We start from the raw sequence: 23,951 nt of genomic DNA, 5'->3' as shown, positions 1-23,951 counted from the left end.
ATGACTCCTGGTTTCTTGCTACAACCACTGTAAAAACCCTTTCTTTTCCATTGGTCTAAGACGCTTACTCTCCATTATTCTGATACACTGCCCCAACATTAACATCACAGTATTTCAGAACTATTGCATCAAATAACACTAACTGGGCTTCGGAAAATTTAAAATATGTGGCTAACATTCATATATGAGAAGTCAATCACAGTCTATAAAACAATCTTGAGGTCACTAATATATTGTTGAAAACTGTTCTGGAAAAGTAGTAATTTTAATCTTCATTTTATCAAGCAACACACTTTTAGCTAAGTGTAGGATATTTCGGCCTATAACAATGTAGACATTAAATATAAACTTACTAAAAATACAACAAATTAAAGTTTATGTTAATGAATTTAACAAGCAGCTTGACTTTGAGCTTTGATAGAGCAAAATAACCTTACATACTGTTTGCCAGTGCCCCAGCAGAGTGACAGTTCTGTAATTTCTTACTTTGGCCATGTGGTTCTTAAAGCCTTGAGAAAATGTAAGCATGCAATGAATGAATGAGTAGAAAACAACTTTTCTGAGTCAGAGGACAATGGTTCATAAGTTACTACTAGGAAAGTACCAGGCTCTAATAGTCAAGAAGCTATTTCAGAGTCTTGACTGTTCACCCAGACAGGGGTCGTTGAGATCATTTTGGTGGAGTCATTGTCTCCTGTTATTCCCCTATTATTTACTTGGGAAAACACAGACTCAGACTTGACAAAGAACCAGTACCCAAAGGTGGCCCAGTCAACCTGATCAGGATTGGGCAATGCAGTTGGGTTGCAAAAACTGTGACCCCAATTTGACCAGAGAAGATTACCCGAGAGATCCTGTGGGATGCTACCAGCCAGAGTTTTACTCTTAAAAGACCAGGTAAAAAAAGGAAGAAAGTGTCTCCTCTTAAGGCACCACGATTACAACTAGGCAGCTAATACCCTTATTTTGCCTGCCAAGGAAAGCAGAGACAGACAAGCAGGCTAGCCAGTTGATTGGAGGACAATGCCTGCTAGTGTTACAGTACCTGAGCCAGGAGAGGTCTCCTAGTTTCTCCAACTGTAGTTCCTGAGGCGCCACAGGCCAATCAAGCTGATGAGCAGCCTTTTTTTCCCTTCTAATACACTTTTTCTTTTTGTCTCTAACTGGATATCTGAATACCTATGCTGGGGACCCTACCAGAAAAGACTTGTCCTAGCCTTTTTAGGGAGGTAGGTAGGTGAGTCTGTGTGGCCAGTAATAGCACGTGCATATAAGCCCATAAAGCAAATTACCACTGGCCATTAATTAACCTCAGTTCAAAGCAAAAAATTTACCAGAGATAACTAAAGGTCACTTGAGGTACATAAAGATTCCAACTGTAGCAGGCTTGCCATTTACTGAACGCTCCTCATGGCCAGGGGTACATCTCAGAGTACTCCACTTACCATACAAGGTAAGTAACCTCTCTTTGAGCGATGGTCCACGGAGGTGACTGATAATTCATTGAGGAGTAGGGTGTGAGGACTTGTGTGGTATCAATGAAGGGAGGACTGTTGTGCCAAAAGATGCATCAGTTGATGAAGATTGTAGTATGGCATAATGTCTTGTAAAGTATGTTTACAGACACCCAAGTTCCCGCTTTACAGATTTCAATGACAGGAATGTCTCAAAGTGAAGCTACAGAAGTGGCTTTGGTTCTAGTCGAGCATGCACTCACACCTTGTGGTGGTGGTAGAATGTTTGTTAACTCATAACACAGCAGAATGAATGCTGAAATACACTTGAAAAGTCTCTGGGAATAAACTGCTTCCCTTCTCATCTGTTCTTCAAATGATACAAACAGTCTAGGTGATTTCCTGAAAGATTTTGTTCTTTGCAGGTAGAAAGCCACCACTCAATGGACATTCCAAGAATGAAGTCTCCTATAAGAACATATCCTTGCTGGTAGCATGCAGTTTAGGAAAAAAGATATGTGAATTGTCTGAGTCAGACAGAAATCACAAATTACATGAGGGTAAATTTTGGATGTAGTCTTAGAGAAACCTCATCTTTATGGAAGACTGAGTATGGTGGATCAGCCATAAGGGCCTGTAGTTCACCTAGCTGAGGTGATGGTAACTAGAAAGATGACCTTCATAGACAAACCGGTTAGAGTGCATGAGGGTAGAGGTTTCAAACAGAGTTCTTGTTAACTTTGAGAGGACCAGGTTAAGGTCCCATGGCACAGGAGGTTTTCTCACAAAAGGAAAGGTTCTGCTTAGGCCTTGCAGGAAATGTACTGTCACAGGATGAGTGAAGATGAAGTGGTTATCAATAGGAAGACAAGCACCGATAGCTGCTAAGTGTACGCTTACTGAGCTCAGGGAAAGACCCAAGGTCTTTAAGGAAAGACGATATACCAATATAGTATGGATTTCAGAGTCCTCTGGGTTTATCCGGCAATGTTGAGATAAGACAGAAAAAACCTTGTTCACTTAGCTATGTAGACAACAATAGTAGAAAGCTGATTCCTTCCTACTATTGTTAAGGATGTCCTGAATAGCTTCTGAACGTGGTCTTTCTAGTTTTGATCCAAACACCAAGCCATTAGATGAAGGGACATCAGAATGGGATACCTGACCTTGCCCTTGTCTTGGGTCAAAATATCCAGAAAGAACTGGGTAGTGATGTGCAGGCATTGTAGAATGATGTGAAACCAGAACTGCCTGAGCCATCTGGAAGCAATCAGGACGATCACAATTTCATCTTGTTTGATGTTCCTCAGAAAGCAAGGTATGGTGTAAAGGGAGGGAGGATTAACATTAGGTGTCCTAACCAAGGGAAATGAAGTGTGTCTCCCCTGAGTCCTGACCTTGTGCCCCCCTGGAATGGTAGATCATGCATCTTCTGTTCTCCTGGGTCACAAACAAGTCTCAGGATGGAGACTCCCATTGATGAAATATGCTCTGTACCATGGAATAGTGAATATCCCATTTGTGGTCCAGAGGAGTACTTGGCTGACTATGTCTGCTAGTGTGTCATGAATCCCTGGGAGATGTCCTGCTGACACAATGATCTGGTGACAAATATACCAGTTCCAAAGATTGACAACCTCTACGCAGACAGGGGCGATTGTGCTCCCCCTCGTTTGTTGATGTAGAAAGCTGTTACCATGTTGTGTGACATCACTTGAATATGCCAAGTCTGTGTGAGTGGTGGGAATTGTTTGCAGGCCTCATGGACTGCTCAAAGTTCTAGGAGGTTTATGTGCATCATGAACTCCTGGGGAGTCCACGTCCAGTGCTGTATGTTCATCTAGATGGGCACCCCGCAATCTCTCCTCATATTTGGGAGGAATGAAAGGGGGACACACACACACACACACACTTGCTCCTTAGTCTCCCACCAGGCTAAAGAAGCTCATGCCCTGTGTGGGAGTGAGACTAACTTATTTGATGTGTATACCGTCTGAAGCCAAGCTTGCAGGCAATGAAGTCAAAACCTTGCAAAGGGTCTTACACATACAGGAAACCATGTAACCTAGAAGGCTGAGACATGAACAGACTGAAGCCCATGGACTCAGTCTGAGTTGAATGACAACTTCCTTTATGGATTGGTGTCTGGCCTGAGGAAGGTATATTGTAGCACTGATAGATTCCAGTATTGCCCTGATAAACTCTACAGTTTGCATGAGACCTAAAATGGATTTTATATTTATAGAGTCCCAGTGAATGTGGAAAATGGAGCAGGAACGAGGTTGCTGTCAGTACCACCTGGTGAAATCTCTCAATCAGTAGCTAGTCAAAGTAGGGGAAAACTGATGGTCCATGGTCTCAGAAATGAGAGACTACTACTGATAGTACCTTTGTGAGTAGCCTTGGGTCTGGTGCAAGGCTAAAGGGGAGCACCTTGTATTGACAGTGGTTCAGACCTACAGTGAGTCTAAGGAATTTTCTATGTGAGAGGTAGATGTCTATGTGGAAGCAGGCATCTTTCAAGCAGGCATATCAAGAGTTGTGATTTACTCGTCTTTATTCAGTGAAGGAATTACTGATGCCAAGGTGGCCATTCTGAATATCAATCTACAGATAAAGATATTGAGCTGTTTGCATTCTAAGATGGGTCTTCATCCTCCCTTTTTCTGCAGGATGAGGAAATATTTTGAGTAAAAACTTTCCCCAGTATTTGGAGGCAGCCTCAGCTCTACAGCACCCTGATGAAGAAAGGAGTTTACTTCTTAAATTAACATCCTTTCATCAGAGTGGTCCCTGAAGGAGGATGGGAAAGAGGCATTCTATGGTGTAGTGGTATGAATGATGTTGAGAACCCATTTGTCATTATCCTCTGCCAGGCTTGGGAGAAATGAGATAGATGGCCACCAAATTGGGTATCAGAGTTTTGGGTTGATGAATGTAGCATATGGAGTGTTTCACTGCTCTCAAAGGTCCTGTCAAAAATGTATTTTAGCAAAAGGCTGGGGTTGGAAGGAGGGAAGGGGGAGGTGTAGTGGGGCGGCTGCCCCACTCGTGCGGAACAGGGGTTAAAAGCACCCCTGGAGAGGGCTGCGGCTGGGATAAGGGATTAAGAGCAGCTGAGGGAGGCTGGCGGAGTAGCTGACCACAGGTGTGGCCAGCTCATTCAGGGCTCAGCTGGCCCTGATAAGAGGGCTGGGGGCCAGGAGCTGGAGGAGTCTCACTCTATCCTGGAGTGGGAGGACCTTGCTACCTGGGAATAGAGTACCTGGAGCAGAGCAGTGCTGGGGAAGGGCAAGAGGAGCTGGGGAGCTGCAGCCTGGCAACTCCCCAGGCTGAGGCCTTGATAAAGGCCTATGCGGGTACTGGGGCTGGGAGGTGCAGCCTGGTGTTATGCAGAGGCAGCTGGTCCAACCTCTTTGCCAATGATGAGTGGCCATGACAGACTGAAGTTTGCCCCAGTGAGTGGAGGCTAGATGATGATTGGCAGTAGCCACTGGGGCAAGGTGGGCATAGAAGGAGGGGGTTCCGGAGCGACACAGGGCCTATGGCAGGCGAGACACAGGCCAACAGAGGGCGCTCCAACTAATTTCCAAGATGATCAGCAGGAGGCGCCACACTGATGAGTCTGCGATCTGCTACAGGGGGGCACTGTACTTGATCCACTGCATCCTCTATGGTAGTTCATAACCACTCTGGGTGGTAAAATGATTACAGTACTGGTTGTGCCTGTGTGTGTGTGGTCTGTAGTATTTCTTCTTTGGAGCTGGAATGTAGATGCCCAGTGAGTGGAGGGTTACACTCATGGAAGGTTGCAGGAGTAACAAATCATCTGTCTTCTCACTGAAGACATTGTTCCCTTCAAAGGGCAAATCCTCCACTACAGACTGGACTTCCCTGAGGAATCTGGAGGAATGAAGCCATGACACTCGATGTGTGACAACAGCTGTCACCATCCATCTGGAGGCTGTGCCTGATGCAGCAAAGCTGGGAGGGACGATCTGGCAATCAATTTACCCACTGTGCCTGTCCTCCTAAAGGAGTTTGTCAGTAAATTCTGTGAATTTAGGATAACTAATAAAATGGTACGTGGACAATAATGTCTGACAGTTGGCTATACAAAATTGCATACTGGTTGAAGTAAAAACATTCCTCAAAAATAGGTTTAAGTGTTTGGGCTTGGCTTCCTTATTGGAAGGGGTGGACTTTAGTTTATGTTGCTTGCTCTTATAAGTGGAAAAATTGGAAAGAGTCCAGCGGAGGGCAACAAAAATGATTAGGGGACTGGAACACATGACTTATGAGGAGAGGCTGAGGGAACTGGGATTGTTTAGTCTGCGGAAGAGAAGAATGAGGGGGGATTTGATAGCTGCTTTCAACTACCTGAAAGGGGATGGATCTAGACTGTTCTCAGTGGTAGCTGATGACAGAACAAGGAGTAATGGTCAAGTTGCAGTGGGGGAGGTTTAGGCTGGATATTAGGAAAAACTTTTTCACTAGGAGGGTGGTGAAACACTGGAAAGCGTTACCTAGGGAGGTGGTGGAATCTCCTTCCTTAGATGTTTTTAAGCTTAGGCTTGACAAAGCCCTGGCTGGGATGATTTAGTTGGGGATTGGGTCCCGCTTTGAGCAGGGGGTTGGACTAGATGACCTCCTGAGGTCCCTTCCAACCCTGATAGTCTATGATTCTATGAAGTGGCAGCTTGGGCTACTAAGGAGTTTGGGGGAGTTGTGTGAATAAAAATTCTGCTCCCTTGGCTGGCACAAAATGTTTCTGGGTCATAGAATCATAGAATATCAGGGTTGGAAGGGACCTCAGGAGGTCAACTAGTCCAACCCCCTGCTCAAAGCAGGACCAATCCCCAACTCCATTATTTAAAACAAGACTGGATATCTTTGTAAATCATTTACTCTAACTTAGCAGAAATTATGGGCTTGATACAGAAGTTGCTGGGTGAGGTTGCTGCCTGTGTTCTGCAGGAAGTCAGCCTAGATGATTGTAACAGCATCTTCTCACATTTGCCAACCATCACTAACCATTTTGCTTGGTATGTCTTATCTATTTAGATAAGCTCTTTGGGGCAGGGACTGTGTCTTCCTATACGTTAGTCTACAACCGTGCACCAATTCTAGCTGGGATCTTTGGGTGCTACTGCAATGAAAATAATTAAAACTAATTAGTAGGAGTTAGCACAATAATATGAAAATATTTGGCAAACAATCTTCACTGCCATACTGCTATTGATTGTGTGTTTTATTGAAATCAGAGTATTATCTAAGCTTATCAGAATATGATTCTAATTTTTTATGATTTTGACAGATAATATCTATGTTTATTTTTAAGCATTTTGTATCAGTTTAAATTTTCACAGTTGCCGGAAATTATGGTGGGGTCAGACAATAATTATTTAATGACAGTAGATATTGAGATTCAAAAAGTTAAAGCTTTATAACTGTTAAAAAAACAAACTGGCAACATCAGGTCAGAATATATAAAGTAAACATCCTTAAACCCAACTCTAAGTTCCCACGCAGAACTGTTCTTACTTTACATATTTGTAAATTTTGAATAGCACTAACAGAAATATGTTTTCATTGTTGTGTGTGTGTATACAGCGAAACTGATGTTTACTGACATCTACCAATCAAAATCTAATCCTTCCAAACGTAATATTATCTGATAAAATCAGAATGTGCAATTTAGATGTTTTAGTTTTATTAAACCATTTTTCAACACCTCAGACTGTTAAGTTACTGCTTGACAATTCAGAATTCAGATACCAAGAAAGTCCTCAAAGGAACACTTTCAACTTGAAATCTAGTCAATTTCAAAACATGAGTTATAAGTACAGTAGTGTTAGATACTATACCTGCCCTGAATCCCTTTCCAGTTTTTATGACTTTAGAATCACATTTTCTATTTAAAAAAGTCATTTTCTACCCTAATGCTCTCTGAGAGGATCCAACAAACAAGGAAACTGACAATTGTGTATAATCGGGTTCACTAAATGCTGTCAGATGCATAAAGCAAATAAACTGGAGAAAATAATTTTCCCTTTTAATGTCAGGAACATTAAGTGTTACAGGTAACAGTAGGTAAAATATTTTCATAAGAAATGTGTATTTTAAGTTGATGGTCTCCCTTCATGTGTGCCAGTGCAATTTTCTCACCTCTGTTATTTTTATATTATCGCCTGTATCTGCTATCTTTACTGGAGTTGAACGCTGAGAAACAGCTCCCTCATCTTCTTTGTCAGTCCCAGAATCATCCTCAGAACTACTTGACACTGCTTCCTCACTTGGGGGAGGAGGGGCACTAGCAGCTGTTTTACGCTGGAGCACAGTTTCTTCTCTATTACTTTTGTTCCTATATATTCAAAGGAGAGAGACAGTGCAGACATTTATTAAATGAACACAAAATACTTTTAAATATACCATACATACATTCCTGAATTTTGGTTACCATCTCATTTGGCATAGGGTAGAAGGAGATATTCTACCACATAAAAGAATAAATGGACACAAATCGGACATCAGGAATGGTAACATACAAAAGCCAGTAGGAGAACACTTCAATCTCCCTGGACATTCTATAACAGATTTAAAAGTAGCCATCCTTGAACAAAAAAAAACTTCAGAAACAGACTTCAAAGTGAAACTGCAGAACTAAAATTCATTTGCAAATTTAACAACATTAATTTGGGCTTGAATAGGAACTGGGAGTGGCTGGCTCACTACAAAAGCAACTTTCCCTCTCCTAAATGACAGGTTTCAGAATAGCAGCTGTGTTAGTCTGTATTCACAAAAAGAAAAGGAGTACTAGTGGCACCTTAGAGAAGTCTCTAAGGTGCCACTAGTACTCCTTTTCTTTTTCCCCCTCCTGGAATTGACACATCCTCATCAATTATTGGGAGTGGATTACATCCACCCTTATTGAATTGGCCCTGTCAACACTGGTTCTCCACTTGTGAGGTAACTCCCTTCTCTTCATGTGTCAATATAATAATGCCTGCATCTGTAATTTTCACTCCATGCATCTGAAGAAGTGGGTTTTTTAATCACGAAAGCTCATGCCCAAATAAATCTGTTAGTCTTTAAGATGCCACCGACTCCTTGTTTTTGGGGATACAGACTAACATGGCTACCCTCTGATACTTGATGCCTTCTGAACGTCTTCTGTTATTCTTAAGGGAGGGCTCTGCCCACCCTTTGAATCCCCTATTTTTTCTTTTCCCAGGGTATTCACTATTTCTGTACCTCTTCTCACACAGCTGAATGTCTGAAGTCATTTTCATGATTATGCCAGCTTACCTCCATTTTCTGCTCAGTCTCTTTTTTCATCCCTACTTTTTCTTCTTCCTTCTTTCTAAACAACTTTATGTATTTTTCGTGATTGAACCTGGCATTACCAAACCTTGTCATTCTCTTGATTGCCTTTCGTGACTGAACCTGGCATTGAACTTGGCATTGCCTTTCGTGATTGAACCTGGCATTACCAAACCTTGTCATTCTCTTCCCAGGTCTTGAAAGTTTAAAAACAAAGCCATAAAACTGCTTGATAGTGCTAATGACTTTCCTCCTCCCCAACAGTGCCACCTTCTCCCTGGTCTTAAAATGAGAGAACTCCCTTTAAGCACTCCATGCTCACATCTTCAACTGTCTGACATTCTCTTTTGGATGGTCTATAGCGGTCTTAAACTCAGTTTTGGAGAGACTGGCTCTATCATCTTTCCTCCTTCTCCCTCTCAATCACCTTGTGTCTTCAATACCATTGACACCTCCACTCTCTCTCCTGTTCCTAGGTTCACAACCTTGGTGTCATCCTTGACTTCTCTCCTCCTTTCCCTGTCTTTTATTTCCTTTTTTTTAACCATCAATATACCCACTTTTTCCTAACTACACACTTTCTCACACTACAATCCTTGAAAAGCTTTGGTCATTTCCTGCCATAGCTAGTGTCTCCCTCATTTCAATTTATAAAGAACACTGCTGATAAACACATCTTCCTCTCCATTTCCTCCCTGATCATGTCAATGTCTCATTATTTCTGTACAGAAATCTGAAGCCACCTTATAAGGGATCTTTCCAGGCTAGATGATAAAGAACAGAGAGCTTACTATTCTTTTCTGTTTTCTTTATATTAGCCCATTTATTCAGCAGAGGGTGCACTCAAGAAATAAGCTACAACCAGGCCTGAAGACTTTTTCTTTGATGAATTTCTATGGCCTGCTGAAACAATGGAGATTAGAGTTTCTCAAAAACAAACAAATTAAATTAGAAAAAATAATCCAAGAATTGTATAATGGAAAGTGTACAGGCAATTAAATATATGGGTCACTACCAGTTCTCCCTACTATAAGCTATATACAAATATTTTTAAAATACATTATTATATTGCAATGTTCTTAAACATGGAAATATAAAAATGTGCAAAGGTGAGGAGGGAAATTGTAATAAGCCTCTGAATAACTGATTTTTCATATAAAAATATCTAATTTATGAATTTTTTTTTATTGTGAAGAATCTCAGAGTGCTTTATACATTGTGTATATATGTATCACCTCACCCATCATTAAACATGCAGTCACCTCTGAGGTGGAACATGGAAGATATTTTATAAAAGCAATTTTACACAACTTTTTATGAAGGAAAGTAATAAATAAGAAAATATAAGTTTAAAATTTATAGAAGTACTAACAAAAAAACCTGAGTATAACACTGCCACAGAATCCACACACCTCCTCCAGCAATATCTGATTCTACTCACATCCTGCTGTGCTTTTATTTATTTTTTTCTTCTTCTCTGGGCTTCATATGAAGCATAACTAGAACTAATGATTAGATTAACCAGGCACTATGGCTTTATAATGGCAAAAACATTAAAATCCACTGCTTTGTATTAGGGAACATCTTTAAATGAACATTCATACAAGATTAAGATTGATAAATTAAAGTATGCAATGAACAAGGGAATAAACATTAAGGGATTGGATTCTTGGGTCTGTCCACTTGGTATATGCAACACTCTGGGAAAAAGAGGTGGGTGTAAAGGAGTCTCTAAGTCATCACTGTTGCTTCCTTATCCCATGACCACTGGGCACAGGTCCAGTCTCAAAAATCAAGTTAGAGCAGTTTTGCAGCTGTTCTAAGTTCCGCTGGCTACAACAGCACTCAAAGGGTCATGTGGTTAGTAGGGGACCACTGGAGTATAGCAGTGCTTCAGTCATGCCCCATTTTCCCCAGCCACACGCTCAATTGTGGCATCAACAGAGGTTGGCATAAAGCTGTCTATGTCAGCTTTAAGTGACACAGGAAATCATCAGGTACCCATTTAATTCAGCTTTAAGGTATGAATGTTTAGGGACTTTTCCTGGTTCTCAATGGCACTGTAGAAGACTGGACAAAGAGGATGGTAGCTGAAGGAGTTATTCAGTGCAGATCTGTCAGATGAAGGAAGTGGAAGAAACAACAAAAGCATTTGCTGGTACTTACAGCTTAGCAATTGATAAAGGATGTTCCACTTTAATGACTCCAAACTAAGTTCAGGACATCCTGACTCGGTAATGCCCTAGAAATATGGAACCAACAGCATGGAACTGTTGTAATACCCTTGGCAATTTAGTGCTACACTTTGGAAAAAGCATACAATTACTCTGATCTGTCACTCACAGCAGACTAGGCACACTATCACTTCTTCGGATTTCTATGTAGAGCGTAAGCATCTTGATAGCCTCTTTGTAGATAGCTACCACTAGTACCACTAGTAATTTTCCCTTTGGCAAATTACAATAATGATGTGTTTTGCAAATGGATTTTTAAGACTGAAAACACAAAGACAAAAAAGGATACTCTACTTTATCCAATGTTTTAAAACACACTTCAAGCACACAAGCTCATGAGGATATTTAAACTGGGAAGACCAGAGATCTAAGAATGAATCCTTGTAAATAAACAGAACAAGTTGTTCTGCTGTTTGAAACAAATCAATATTTAGATACAGAGTCAAATGATTTAATAAGTAACATTACAAAAAAATCAAGGAGGAGATTGGCAAATCAATATACAGTTCAGAGATGCCTCAATAAAATGTTAAAGTCTATTGCATCAAACGAAGGTACAGTTAAGTGCCTTTTTCAACCAGTTGCCACTGTTCCTTTAGAAAATAAAATTAACTGTGTGCAGCTCTATAGTTGATGTTCCATGCCAAAAATATGAGACCTCACAGAAATGTCTGAACAATGTATTCTTTGTTTGGGGACACATAAATATACTACCCGTAGAGAGGAAAGAAAATCAAATTAGCTTGGAATTGTCTAATACAAAAATTGGAAAGAGCAAAAGAGCAAAATCTACTAGATTATGCAACCCATTGGGCCCTTATTTTGAAAGGACAGAAAATTCTTTTTCCACTTTCATCCTTATGTCTTATATCTTTTCATCCTTATGCCTTAATATATTATATGGCTTCTAAAAAATTTTCATAGAAGAGCAGATACCTCAGAAGTTAATATAACAGCATGCAGTCATAGCATTACTGATATGGCAAATTATCTACACCAATGGCTTTTTTAGGTCTACAAAAAAACCCAAAAGGTTACTAACCTTCCATAACTTGTTCTTTGAACATTCCACATGACCATTCTACTCCTGCTGGTGTGTGTGCACCCCGTACAAAGTCATCAAATTTTTCCCCTCAGTGGTACCCATTGGGGTGGCTTGAGTACCCTCTGTTGCTGCACACCATTGCATGCTGATATAAAGGGCCCAGCCATCCCCAAGCTTCCTCAGTTTCTTCTTGCTGGACAACTCCAATGCGGGGAGTGGAGGGGGGGAGGTAGTGGAATGGACATGTACAACACATTTTGGAATGGACATGTACAACACAACTTCAGTGCTGGCGACCTTCCTCTCTTGACAGTCTGCTTACTGGGGAAGGTATACAATACTGCACCTCATGCAACATAGGAGGCACACCCCTAATTGATGCTGAGGCACTAGGAGCTGAGTTTGAATGGCCAGGCTCTGACAGAGGTCTCAGGGACACTTTCTTAAGCAAATACTTTAGCCTGGCTTCTGTGTCTTTCCTGTCCTAGGCTTAAAGTGTTTACAAATCTGACAACAATCTTGAGTATGGGCTTCCCCTAAACATTTTAAGAAGTTTGAATGTGGGTCACTCCTTCTCATTGGCCTAGTGAAAGAGACACAGGGTTTGAAGCCCAGTGCCCAAGGCATCCCTTGGTGCCAAGAAATGGAAAAACCCCAAACTGGGTACTGAGAAAGAAACTTATCCTATCTACATTATTAGCTAAGTATTAATCAACTAGTGAACTATCCACAACTAATTTACAACAAGCACACTGACAGCACTAAGCAATTCCAACTACTGTCATGTGGCAGAAAGAGGGAGCTATGGGATCTTGCAGGTGGCTGGGCCTTTATACCAGCACCCAGTGGCACATGGCAACAGAGGGCACTTGAGACATCCCAGTGGGAAAAATTTCTTACAACTGAGAGTGGAGTGCATGTGCAAACCACCAAGAATGGAATGAACATGCAGAGTCACTTGAAGAAGAATGATGATACTGTTTTTAAGATAAACATTCAGACCAGATCTTCAGATGGTCTTTTAATTTTATATTAGAACACTGAAAGCAATTCTAACTTTAATTTCTGGTGTTACATTCTCAAACTACTCATGACTATCAGCAGGCTTTCTTTTTAGAAATTTATTACACATTTAAATATTTATTATACTTAAATCATACTGCAAACACATACACTACGCTTAGAACATACATATTTATTAGACAATACACTATATTACACCATTCCATCAATAATATACTATCTCATGTAACATCTGCTTTTTCCTACAACCTTAGATATAACCATATATCATCTTGTAATTTTTGTGCATTCTTTTCTGTATTCACTAATTTAGTCAACATTATGATCCTGAATATATTGGACTTTTCTATTCTGTAGTTTCCCTTATCTCTATTTCTTCTAAAAATAATGTTGTTAGTACAAGTGTACCATACATTTTCTTTTTAACTCATGAACACTTTTTTTTAGATTTAGTTCAGGGGAGAAGACAGTTATTTACAAAGTTGCTTTAGAATCAAATTAATGTTTGTTATACATGCCAGAAAATTTTCACTATTATTCTAAACTATTCCTAATCTGTACTATGTCTCAGTGTGTACTCTCACATAAGCAATTTCATAAATTCTGTTTGTCTGACATACACAGGCAGTACACAGTAATACACGATGCTACCGATACTATAATAAATATAGTTAAGGCCTGATTCAAAGTCCACTGAAGTCAGTAAGAATCTTTCCATTTACTTCAAATAGGCCTTGGATCCTTTATACTCTCTTTTTGAGTACAGGTAGGTACTTGGATTTTAGCCTTATGCCTCAACTCAAGAGCCACGTATGGTTTGTGTGTCCCCTTCAAGTCATTGCTCATCTTGAACTAAGTAATTATGCATTTTGTTGTTAATTGCATTGTACTCTACAATGTTGATGTTATTATGCCAATACAATATCTTAAATTCCATATTTTATATGCAAATCTTACCCCACCACTGATTTTCCAGTTTCATCAGGTTTCCGCACTGTAAATGGACTTGGATCAATTCCAACATTCTTGGGCATGAAATCTCTGGAATAGGGGGAAAAAAATCAGCCATAAAATAAAGCTCAACATGTGAAATATGCTTCTAAAATTATATTTTGTCAGGTTTTGCTGAAAATTCTTCACATCTACAAGTCTGAACATCCTGTAACATTTAGTTCTGAATTTAAAAGTTGTTGTCATGAATTAAAAAGGATTGTCTAGGTTAAACTTTGATTACAGGTCACAAACAGTCATGGAAAAATTAAAAAAAATTAAAATCCAAAGAGATTTAAGAAGCCTTCAGTTGTACCACACAGACCCACAAAACATGACTGTGCACAGAGTTGTCACTTGTGAAGTAGGTTGGGGGTAATGGAAACCCAACAATGTTATTTTCATGATGGTATTCATGACTCTCAAATTAGTTTAAGTGGCCATTTTAGAAATCGTTTCCACAAAAGCCATTAGCCAAAGCATGCATGCTCAAAATATTTTTTAAAATACTCAGTTGGCATGATCCAAGGTGTCATGGCTGCCAGCCGGAAAACACTCCAGCTGATTGTTTTAATCAACTCCAAGCGCACACAATCTTGAGATAAAAACAGAATATATCTGAACAGACACAATTTTTCTCCTAAATGAGAATGGGCTTGTCTACACAGTACTGCAGTCCAGACTATGAGTGTGTGACTTGTAGAGCGCTCTAACAAGCTGCATTCTACAGGCCCCACATAGACATTGCTGGCATGCACAAAAGGTACCTAGTTCATGTTTACATAGTCCTGTTTTAAATGGGACTACCTCAAAATGAACTAGGTACCTTTTAGTTCACGCCAGCAGAATCTAGGTGTCTACATGGGGCTGTTAGAGAGCAACAGGTTAGAACAGTCTATAATTCACACCCTGTAGTCTGGACTATGGCATGGAGTAGACAAAACTGCATGAATTCAAATGAAGTAGTCTACATCAGTGCTTCTCAAGCTATCTGATGTGGGGGATTGGCAATTTTTTTTCCCCCCAATATGTGCGTAGACCAGCAGCCGATGGCTCGCAGACCACCACCGGTCCACAGACCACCACTTTGAGTAGCACTGGTCTACATTACCTAAACAGTCCACACATGTAAATGTCCTCTTTCCAGCTGAATAAAGCTCTAAACCAGAAGTTCTCAATTAGGGTGGCACATCAAATTTTCTGGGCAGGAGGGCAGTGAACCTTCTAATAATTCAGTAATTATAGTAAAAGTGTGGGGGCCAAGTGCCAGCTTGCAATGCCACTCACTTAAATCTGGCTCAGCCACCCTCCATCACACAGATGGAGGGACCACTGGTCCAAATCTGAGTAGTGTTGTGACCCTGCACGACCCTGCCCCTTACTCAAATCTCTCACTGACTAACATCAGCAGCACTAATACAGGTAAGGTATGTTTTTATAGTACCATTTGATTTGTATTTTGAGTAATTTGCTTAGTATGTCCTGAACAAATGCGTTAGTAACATACTAATAGTGTCCGCCCCACTACTGTAAGACAGTGGTGGGGGCTCCAAGTAAAAACAAATACTAAAGTGGGACAAGATTCAAAAAGGCTGCACTAAAGTAAGTTTCAGGTTATGTATTAGAATTGTGAAATCTAAATTATATGATTTATAACACTGCAAAATATACCGTATAGAATTGGTCATTGCCAAGCAAAAGGTGTCATCAAAACTGCTTAATTCATATGGCCGAAAGAACTCATTATGAATATCAATCTCTTCTTCATATTTGTGAAATTTCTTCACTATCAACTTCCCTATATTTTCAGTGCATGTCACTGAAAAAAAAAAGACAACATGTTCTGTTGCAAATCATTAGCACATTTGGAAAAAAACTATTTGCATACTCCTGTAATAAACACTTCCATATGTTTTTTCTATAGCACAAGACATTATATATATATATATTTGAGGGGCTACATTATAAAAGTTAACTAATTAATTTGATTCCCTTTTAAATTGACATTTCTGATTTGAACAGTCTCTCTGCTGGAGAAGTGGTGATGTGTCTTCCAATTGTATTTGAATTATCAGCTAGACTATTCTTGTGCGTCATCAATTTACAATATTTCAAGCCACATATGAATGGGAAAGACAAAAAACTATTTAAAATGCTTCCCTGCATGTGAATTTATAGAAGCCAAAGTCATATCCACAAGTCTACAGCAAGCACCACATTTACAATATCTGGCTCAACAACTGATGGACATTTGGCAGCTGTAATGCAGGCATCTCATACATGCTAGTGAAACCCATAGCTCATTGAGAAGGAAATCCTTGTCAGCTGTTATAACTGCACAGCTTTCATCAGTTTGTTAATTTGTGATTAAAGGAATACATGCAAACCATTCAATGGCTGAAACAAAATAATCAGTATTTTTCCAAAATATTCTGTAAAACAAAAAACACAGAGCACTTACCCTCATCATAAGGCAGTGGTAAATGATTTAATACACCTCGTGTCCACCAGTAGGTATAGCTATGGGGGGGGAAATTCACACATGGAGTTGACTTTACTATAGTATTTTATATAGAAAATAAATATTTAATCTACTATCATATCTAAAAACATGCACACCGTTTTTTATGCACTGTATAGGGTCCAAATTGTGCATGGTGGTTTATACTGCAAGGGTGTGAGAAAGGAAAGAACAATCCTTGGCCTGAGAAGTTTAACAGTTCCCAGTCGTGCAACTGCACCTTTGTGGACAGACACCTGAAGTTAGTGGGGCTCTATGCAGGTGCAGCAGTCTGCCTACACAGACCTACATTTACTTCAGGTGTCCAACTGTTCGGTAGCAGTTGCAGGATTGGGGCCTAAAACATAATGCATGGAAGGAGATCAAAGCAGCATGTGGAGAGGGTGTGTGAGAAGACAATGGTCATAACAATGCAAAACTATCAGATAAGCTTACTGGTTAACATCTTTCTGGGTTTTTTTTTTTTTAAATAATGTTAACATTAAGGTTTTAAAATTTGAAGAGAGTGTGGAGATCAGCAATAATATTTATCGATATTTGGCAAACTGACAATTTGCAAAGTTTTGTGAAAAATACAAAATAAGTTGGCTTCCTGACAGGAGTGTTGATATTCTTAAAAAGACACTGACAGGAGATTTGTTAATCATACAGGTCTGAGAACCAGAGTGCTTCATTACTGGAATATTTAACAGCAAAGATAAAGTGCTCTAGCTGCTCTCACTGAATGAAAATCAATAACCTACTGGAAAACAAAATGAAGCATAAATGAAGCATGCTTTGTCTTTCAGCTATTCATATTTCTATGTTTCCATCTTTTCCTCATAATTATATCTGTAATTTTTTTCTAAACTATACCGACACCATTCCTGGAAGGAAAAAAAAGTTATCTTTATGGCTTTTATTTGAGAGACACATATGATCCTAAATATAAAAGATCAGATCCTACCTAGGCTAATGCAGTGATCAGCAGCAGACACTGTGGGAATTCTGCTACCCAGATCCCTGTCATGTAAGTTTTTAATACAACGTTTATTGCAGTAGTATCTGAGAGCCTTCCAGGTGTGCACTAAGCAACATGAACACATCCATCACATGTTGTTTGTTCTCTCATCCTCTCCCCCCCGAAGCAGAAGTGTGTGCAGTGAAGTGTCTTGTTTTGGTAGGGTGTGTTATTCTATTTTTTTACTCTCTTTTTTAAAATATAAATATACAATATGTTAGAGAAGGCACAGCCAAAGAATTGTGCCTTGAACTTGTAGCGGAAAGTGGTGAGGTTCGAGACAGTCATTAGTTCTTCCACAGTCTCAAACTGCACTCGGAGAAAGTTCTGTCTCCTGGACAGACAAGCTTTACTTTTATTGTTGAGAGACCCATTGCACCACAGAAGCATAATTGTTGGCCATGGTCTTTTAGGTATCAGAGCCCCAGGCCATAGAGTGCTTTGAAGAGAAGGACAAAGACCTTGAACTTGCTTCAAAATTCTATGGTAAGCCAATGTAAAGACTTGAGGACTATGCTCATGGTAGTCTGTGTTGCTGAGGAGATGCACTGCAGTGTTATGAACTAGCTGGAATTTCCTAAGTGCTAAAGCCCTCATGACCAGGCACACTGCATTGCTGTAATCCAGTTGAGAGGTGACAAAGGCATGAATAACTAAGGTCGGGACTTCATCTATCAGAATCTAATTGAGTTTCCTTGCCAAGGGAAGATAGAAAGCATTTCTCACAGACGCTATGTGAGAACTTAGTGTCAGAGGAATTCAAGAGAACTCCTAGACGATAGACTGACATGACTAATTGTGGTTGTAGATCTTCAACGAACAAAGACTGCACTGTGGCTGCACGCTCTTCAAAATACTTTCCTCTGGCCACCAGCATCACCTCTGTCTTTCTTGGGTTTGGCTTCAGGCAACTGTTCTTCATCCAAGAACTGATCTCACCTAAGCACTGTCTTGCTGCTGGCACTGAGCAGGAGCTGGGTGACAGGGGAAAAGCCCAATTTCATGATTCCAGACTCCTCCTATTTTGTTCTCTCTCCATGAATTCAAGAGGAAGTGTATACCACTCATTATGAAATATTTTCTTTCTGAACAAGAGATGGGAAAGGCCTGGGAAGTGGAAAGAAGTTTCTGTTACAGCAAGTTACTTCTTCCCTCTCTTCCCATGGCCCCAGAGATAGTATTTTTCATCATTATTATTTTATTGCCATAGTGGCCAAGAGCCCCAGTCATGACTGGAACCCCTGTGGCTGCCTGCCTTCCCTATACACCTACTTATCTTGTGGTGTGATGCAGCCCAGCCTCCACCACCTTCCAGGTTGAGCAGATTTAGCGCTCCAGTTAGGTACATAACATTTCCACTATTTCTGCAGCATCCAAAGTCCAAAATTGACAAAACAAAACTCCTCTTCTGTCCCTTCTGGGTTTTTTGCACCTCCCTGGCTCTACAGTGTACCAAGAAAACAAATGATTCCACCCTATTCGCTCATGCAAGTTTAAGTCAACTGTTGGTAGCCAAACATGGCATCCATCTTGGACCAAGCCTACATTCCATTGCAGGAGCTCTGATAGGCTACAATCTTCCTCAGTTCCTGGCTCCAGCCAGGTTTCTCTTCCACAGTAAGAGAGCTGAAGATCTCCTTTCCCAGCCAGCATCCAACTGACAGGGGCTTGCCCCTTTTAGCTCCTTCCTTGAAGCCTGACACATGCTTCTGGTGTCATGGGTGGGGTTGATTTGGCCCCCAGTCACATATTAACCCCTTCAGACTCAAATGCAGTTTGTACACAAAATCACAGCCCCAGTTTCCTTGGTGCTGTACAAATACATCAGATTGTGTCTTCTTAAGAAATCACAATTTAATCTGACATAAGGAAACAGACTGACGATATAGAAATATATATCTATATCTCAGTTATCTACAGTATCTACTGTACTCAGAAGGCATTATTTCCACATGAAACAAATTTTTCTGTATATTATGAACTCTAATCAGAAAAACTAAAAACGACAAATTCAGACCAGAAAAAAAAATTTTTATATACACACACACGGAGAACAGTTAACAGATAATAGCTCATCTTAATTAGCCTCTTACTCCACCTTTTCGTGTGTGTATTTTGCTTTACTATATGTTCCATTCTATGCATCCGGTGAAGTGGGCTGTAGCCCATGAAAGCTTATGCTCAAATACATTCGTTAGTCTCTAAGGTGCCACAAGTACTTCTGTTCTTTTTGTGGATACAGACTAACATGGTTGCTACTCTGAAATAGGAGAAAAATAGTAAGTAGCAATTTTAACTTTCTAATTCAAAGAAAAACAAAACATGCAAGAACACAAAAGATAAGACAGCTTTTGAAATAAACAAGATAATGAATTAAAGGGAGACTGGGACATTCATTTGAGAAATCACCTTTGCAACACATAGTTGAATTCACTTTGCCACACAGCATTACACAGAAATGTTCAGGATAAGTGGACAATAAAGTGCAGAAAGATGTTGCACATATTTTATGTGGCCAGACTAATTGGAGGTTGGCTGCATGGCTGATGTGAACGATGTAGCAAATGATTTTAGTTTACTGTTCATTTATTGTGTGATGTGATTGACTGACATGTTATGTCATATATAATCATTATATGTTAAATAGAGTTAATTTGTGAGAGTATAGAGGTATAAGACTGATCACTATTTAGAGGAATCATGTATTAGATATAAGTAAGACAAGCTGAAACGCAAGAACCTGTAGGCTAAGGCCCGCAAGATTTTAGATTAGCTATTTTAGGCCTTGGAGATAAGAAATGCTGACGTAAGTGACCGAAGAATAACCCGATGCCCTAAGATTATGGGAAAAGATGTACCAATGGGTGATAGTGAAAAATTAACAGTAAGAGTAATTTTTTGTTACAAGATACCCGGTAATAACATTTTTTTAACACATGCCCTAACTGCAGGGTGCACTATGTGCAGAAGTGCTAATGAAGTATAGTCAGAATCACATTATAAAAAGAGAGTGCCTAGATTAGGAAAATTTAGCTCCCTATGAGATACTCCAGCAGGAACCATCCCTCTACTGATAATCAATCCATGAGTAACCCATCAGTAACATTATTGTTAAGGATGTGAGTATAACTATATTTGTAACTTGTGCATAGGTCTGTATAGAATTTCTATATGCTTGGGTATTCATAACTTTAATTGTAACTTTAATAAAACTTGTAAAAAACTAAACCTTGTACTTGTGAATGGATGTGCGGTCACTATCCTTGGACTTTGTGTGTTCCTACAGACTCTAAATCTGAAGCAAATAGCAGAGGGGACTTTCACTCTGTTAAGCTTGAAACTGTAGCTGTCAAAGCCAAACCCATGGTGGTGTAATACCACATTACAAAATTCATTTTAAATAAAATAAAAGGCTACAAGCAGCATAAAAAAACCCCTCAAGAGATGATGCCAGGGAATGTTGTGAAGGCCCAAAGTATAACTGGGTTCAAAAAAGAATTAGACAAGTTCATGGAGGATAGGTCCATCAACGGCTATTAGCCAAAATGGTCAGGGATACAACTTCATGCTCTAGGTGTCCCTAAACCTCTGACTACCAGAAGCTGAATGAGAGGAGATGGCTCACTCGATAGCTACTCTGTTCCGTTCACTTCCTCTGAAGCATCTGGCACTGGCCACTGTCAAAAGACAGGATACTGGGCTAGATGGACAATTGGTCTGACCCAGTATGGCCATTATTATGTTCTTATGTAATGCTGCTTATGAAAACAGATAAAATACAATAGAAAATGGTCATCTAGAAACAGTTCTTTTGGACGCAGGATGACCTGATGCATAGCGTTAAGATGAAACCAGTGGCTATATGGATTTTTTTAAGGGACCTGAATCTTCTCCAGATAAAATCTAAAGCAGAATTTCAAATCCAACAACTGAAGTGACCAAGCCCACAAAAGGATGGACAAGTAGGCAGGACCAAAATAATGTCGGAACATCTAACAAAATCAGGTGAAGCACCGTAGCAGCTTTGAAAGGGTCTCTGTAGAAAGTTTCCAATATCACCTGTTCTTTTAAAATTAGTATAATGTAGAGGCATGGTCAGTCATTACAATTCTAAACAGTCATTCAATATGATGAAGTTATCCTCAAAAATCATCTCCCATATCAAGTACTTCGGCTTTATTATTGTTATATAAACTATAATGCACAAATGGGATGACAGATAAAACTGGATTGATACAATCTTCAAACTGGACTAGATTGGGATGGGGTCTGGAGGTGGGTAAAAAATAGAAATGCACATTTCTTGGTCTACATTTTCTGAGCATGTACTCCTGAAAACTGGTTGTGTCCCAGAAAAAAATGAATGCTAATCACAGTATTTCAAATACTTTGCTACATCAATAAATATGACTAGCTGAAATTTAACAGAAATACTTTTAGCCTGCAGATTAATTAAATGCTGGTAACTGGACTTCAATAAAATAGCAGATCATTTCAAACTGCAAGCTTCATTCATATGAAATTCCATCTTTTTAATCTGTCCTTTTCCATCAGATGGACTCATTTAATTAAAACGAAATGTCAGACATTTCATAAAAGGAGATTATGATAATTAATGCTTTTACAAATGTTTAAAATATGGCAATGATGTATTTGTTTCAAATAACCCACTTTTGCAAGGCAGAGTAATTTACCTGCTTATTTTGCAAAGTGAAATGTATTTTTGAGACAGTTGTTCAAAATCAATTTAAAGGTTTTTAAATTTTGAACACGTATTATGAAAGTGAATGATAAATAGGGAACTACAAAATACCTTCTCCTTGTCTGTGAAAGACTCATAGTGTTCTTGTGATGCAAGTAAAAGTCTGTAGGAAGTTCCCAAAGATGAGGTTTTCCTTCTGCAGGCTGGAATACTCCCAAAAATACATTAATGGAGTCTTGCCTGTCAGCATCTGTAAAAAAAGAGGTACACCGGGATGTTCTGTTTATGCTCACAAAAATATGACGGAGGCAGTAGTAACACCACCATAGTTATGAAATCTACACTTAAAGCAAGACTAAAATCCCACTGTTTTACACTTCAGGGCTTGAACTTAAACTTTCCAGACAACAATTGACATGTTTAAGTATTAATATGTTAAAAACTATTCTGCCGCAAAAGTTAGTAAAGTGCTCCCTTTTTAGATATTTTGACTTATTTTCTTCACATTTCTTATGATTCTTCTGTCTAAACAATAGTCTCTACAAACTTCATACTTCACACACAGCCACCTTCCAATAACAACGAAGACATTTGAACTTTTAAAGCTACATACAAAAAGATTTGCTCCATTTGTTTGGAATAACCAGAGTTTAATCACAATTAGCTAATACAACTGCTCAGATACATCAGCTAATACCAGAGGTGCCAGGTTTACTCTGAGGCTTTTTGGGACACTTATGAAAAAAATTAGGGAGGAATTAAGGATGCTGCTTGGAGCAGCACCAAGTGTCAAAGGTACAAAACCAAACACAGACAATGCATCTGGGATAGTTTCTTGAATGCTTGCTGTGCATTTCAGATGCACTTTTGTGCATATTACAGTATAATAGTGGTACAAGCTGAAGTAATATTTAGTAACACTAATAGCCATGACCAGGTGCGACCATGACATTGGCCATTTTCTCACTCATTCACAAGCACTTCTGAAACCTTTTTGCATACTTTTTTGGTGTATTTGGCTCATTTTGTCAACGGGGGTTGGGGTGCTCAATTTACCATCCAAGCCACAGGTATTGTGTTGCATTTTAACTGCCCCAGTTGGACCCTGCTGGACTGTATTAATGCACTGTAGACCCTATTAATGAACTACAAAGGGGGCAGGGATAACTCAGTGGTTTGAGCACTGGCCTGCTAAATCCAGAGTTGTAAGTTCAATCCTTGAGGGGGCCATTTAGGAATCTGGGGCAAAAATTGGGGATTGGTCCTGCTTTGAGCAGAGGGTTGGACTAGAGGACCTCCTGAGGTCCCTTCCAACCCTGAGATTCTATGATTCTAACCCATAAGCTTTGGCTTGAGTGGTAAATCCAGCACCTCAACCCACTCAAAATTACCTCAGCTCGCCACCTATCAGAATGACCTTCACTTCACAGTCTGTGCATGTGCCACAGAGGCAGGGTTGCCCCCAGAAATTTATCTTATGGTATACTGTGATGTCATCCTGCCCCCCCCCCCCCGCGAGGTGAGAGGTGGGCTGATGGGTCACCAGGTGCCCCTGGAGGGATAGGTGTCAGTTAGCCAGGTGCTTGAGTGGAATGGAGTGTCTGGTTGGTCTGAAAGATGCATTTGGTGAGTTTCGTAGAGCATGGAACAGACTTGTTG

At 39.8% G+C, this 23,951-nt stretch overlaps 1 protein-coding gene across 14 annotated transcripts in view; it reads right to left on the bottom strand.

Annotated features, from left to right (window-relative positions):
• The window catches only part of FIG4 (FIG4 phosphoinositide 5-phosphatase), a 157,105-nt gene that overhangs the window by 47,255 nt on the left and 85,899 nt on the right, over positions 1 to 23,951 (bottom strand). For 7 of the 14 annotated variants that reach the window (XM_073336996.1, XM_073336993.1, XM_073336998.1 and 4 more), the window contains 5 exons: positions 22,404 to 22,542; positions 16,531 to 16,589; positions 15,741 to 15,888; positions 14,037 to 14,120; positions 7,623 to 7,818 (listed from right to left, as the gene is read on the bottom strand). In XM_073336996.1, the coding sequence (XP_073193097.1) occupies positions 7,623 to 7,818; positions 14,037 to 14,120; positions 15,741 to 15,888; positions 16,531 to 16,589; positions 22,404 to 22,542 (626 nt within the window). Of the gene's footprint in view, positions 1 to 441; positions 510 to 7,621; positions 7,819 to 9,567; positions 11,020 to 14,036; positions 14,121 to 15,740; positions 15,889 to 16,530; positions 16,590 to 22,403; positions 22,543 to 23,951 lie in introns of those variants that run through there. The other 7 variants (XR_012158017.1, XM_073337000.1, XR_012158016.1 and 4 more) reach the window with 7 other exon arrangements.

The sequence above is a fragment of the Lepidochelys kempii genome, chromosome 3, assembly GCF_965140265.1.
Source record: "Lepidochelys kempii isolate rLepKem1 chromosome 3, rLepKem1.hap2, whole genome shotgun sequence".
In the NCBI taxonomy this organism is placed as follows: domain Eukaryota; kingdom Metazoa; phylum Chordata; order Testudines; family Cheloniidae; genus Lepidochelys; species Lepidochelys kempii.
The sequence above is the reverse complement of the archived record's forward strand: the minus strand, read 5'-3'. Positions and strand labels throughout refer to the sequence as shown.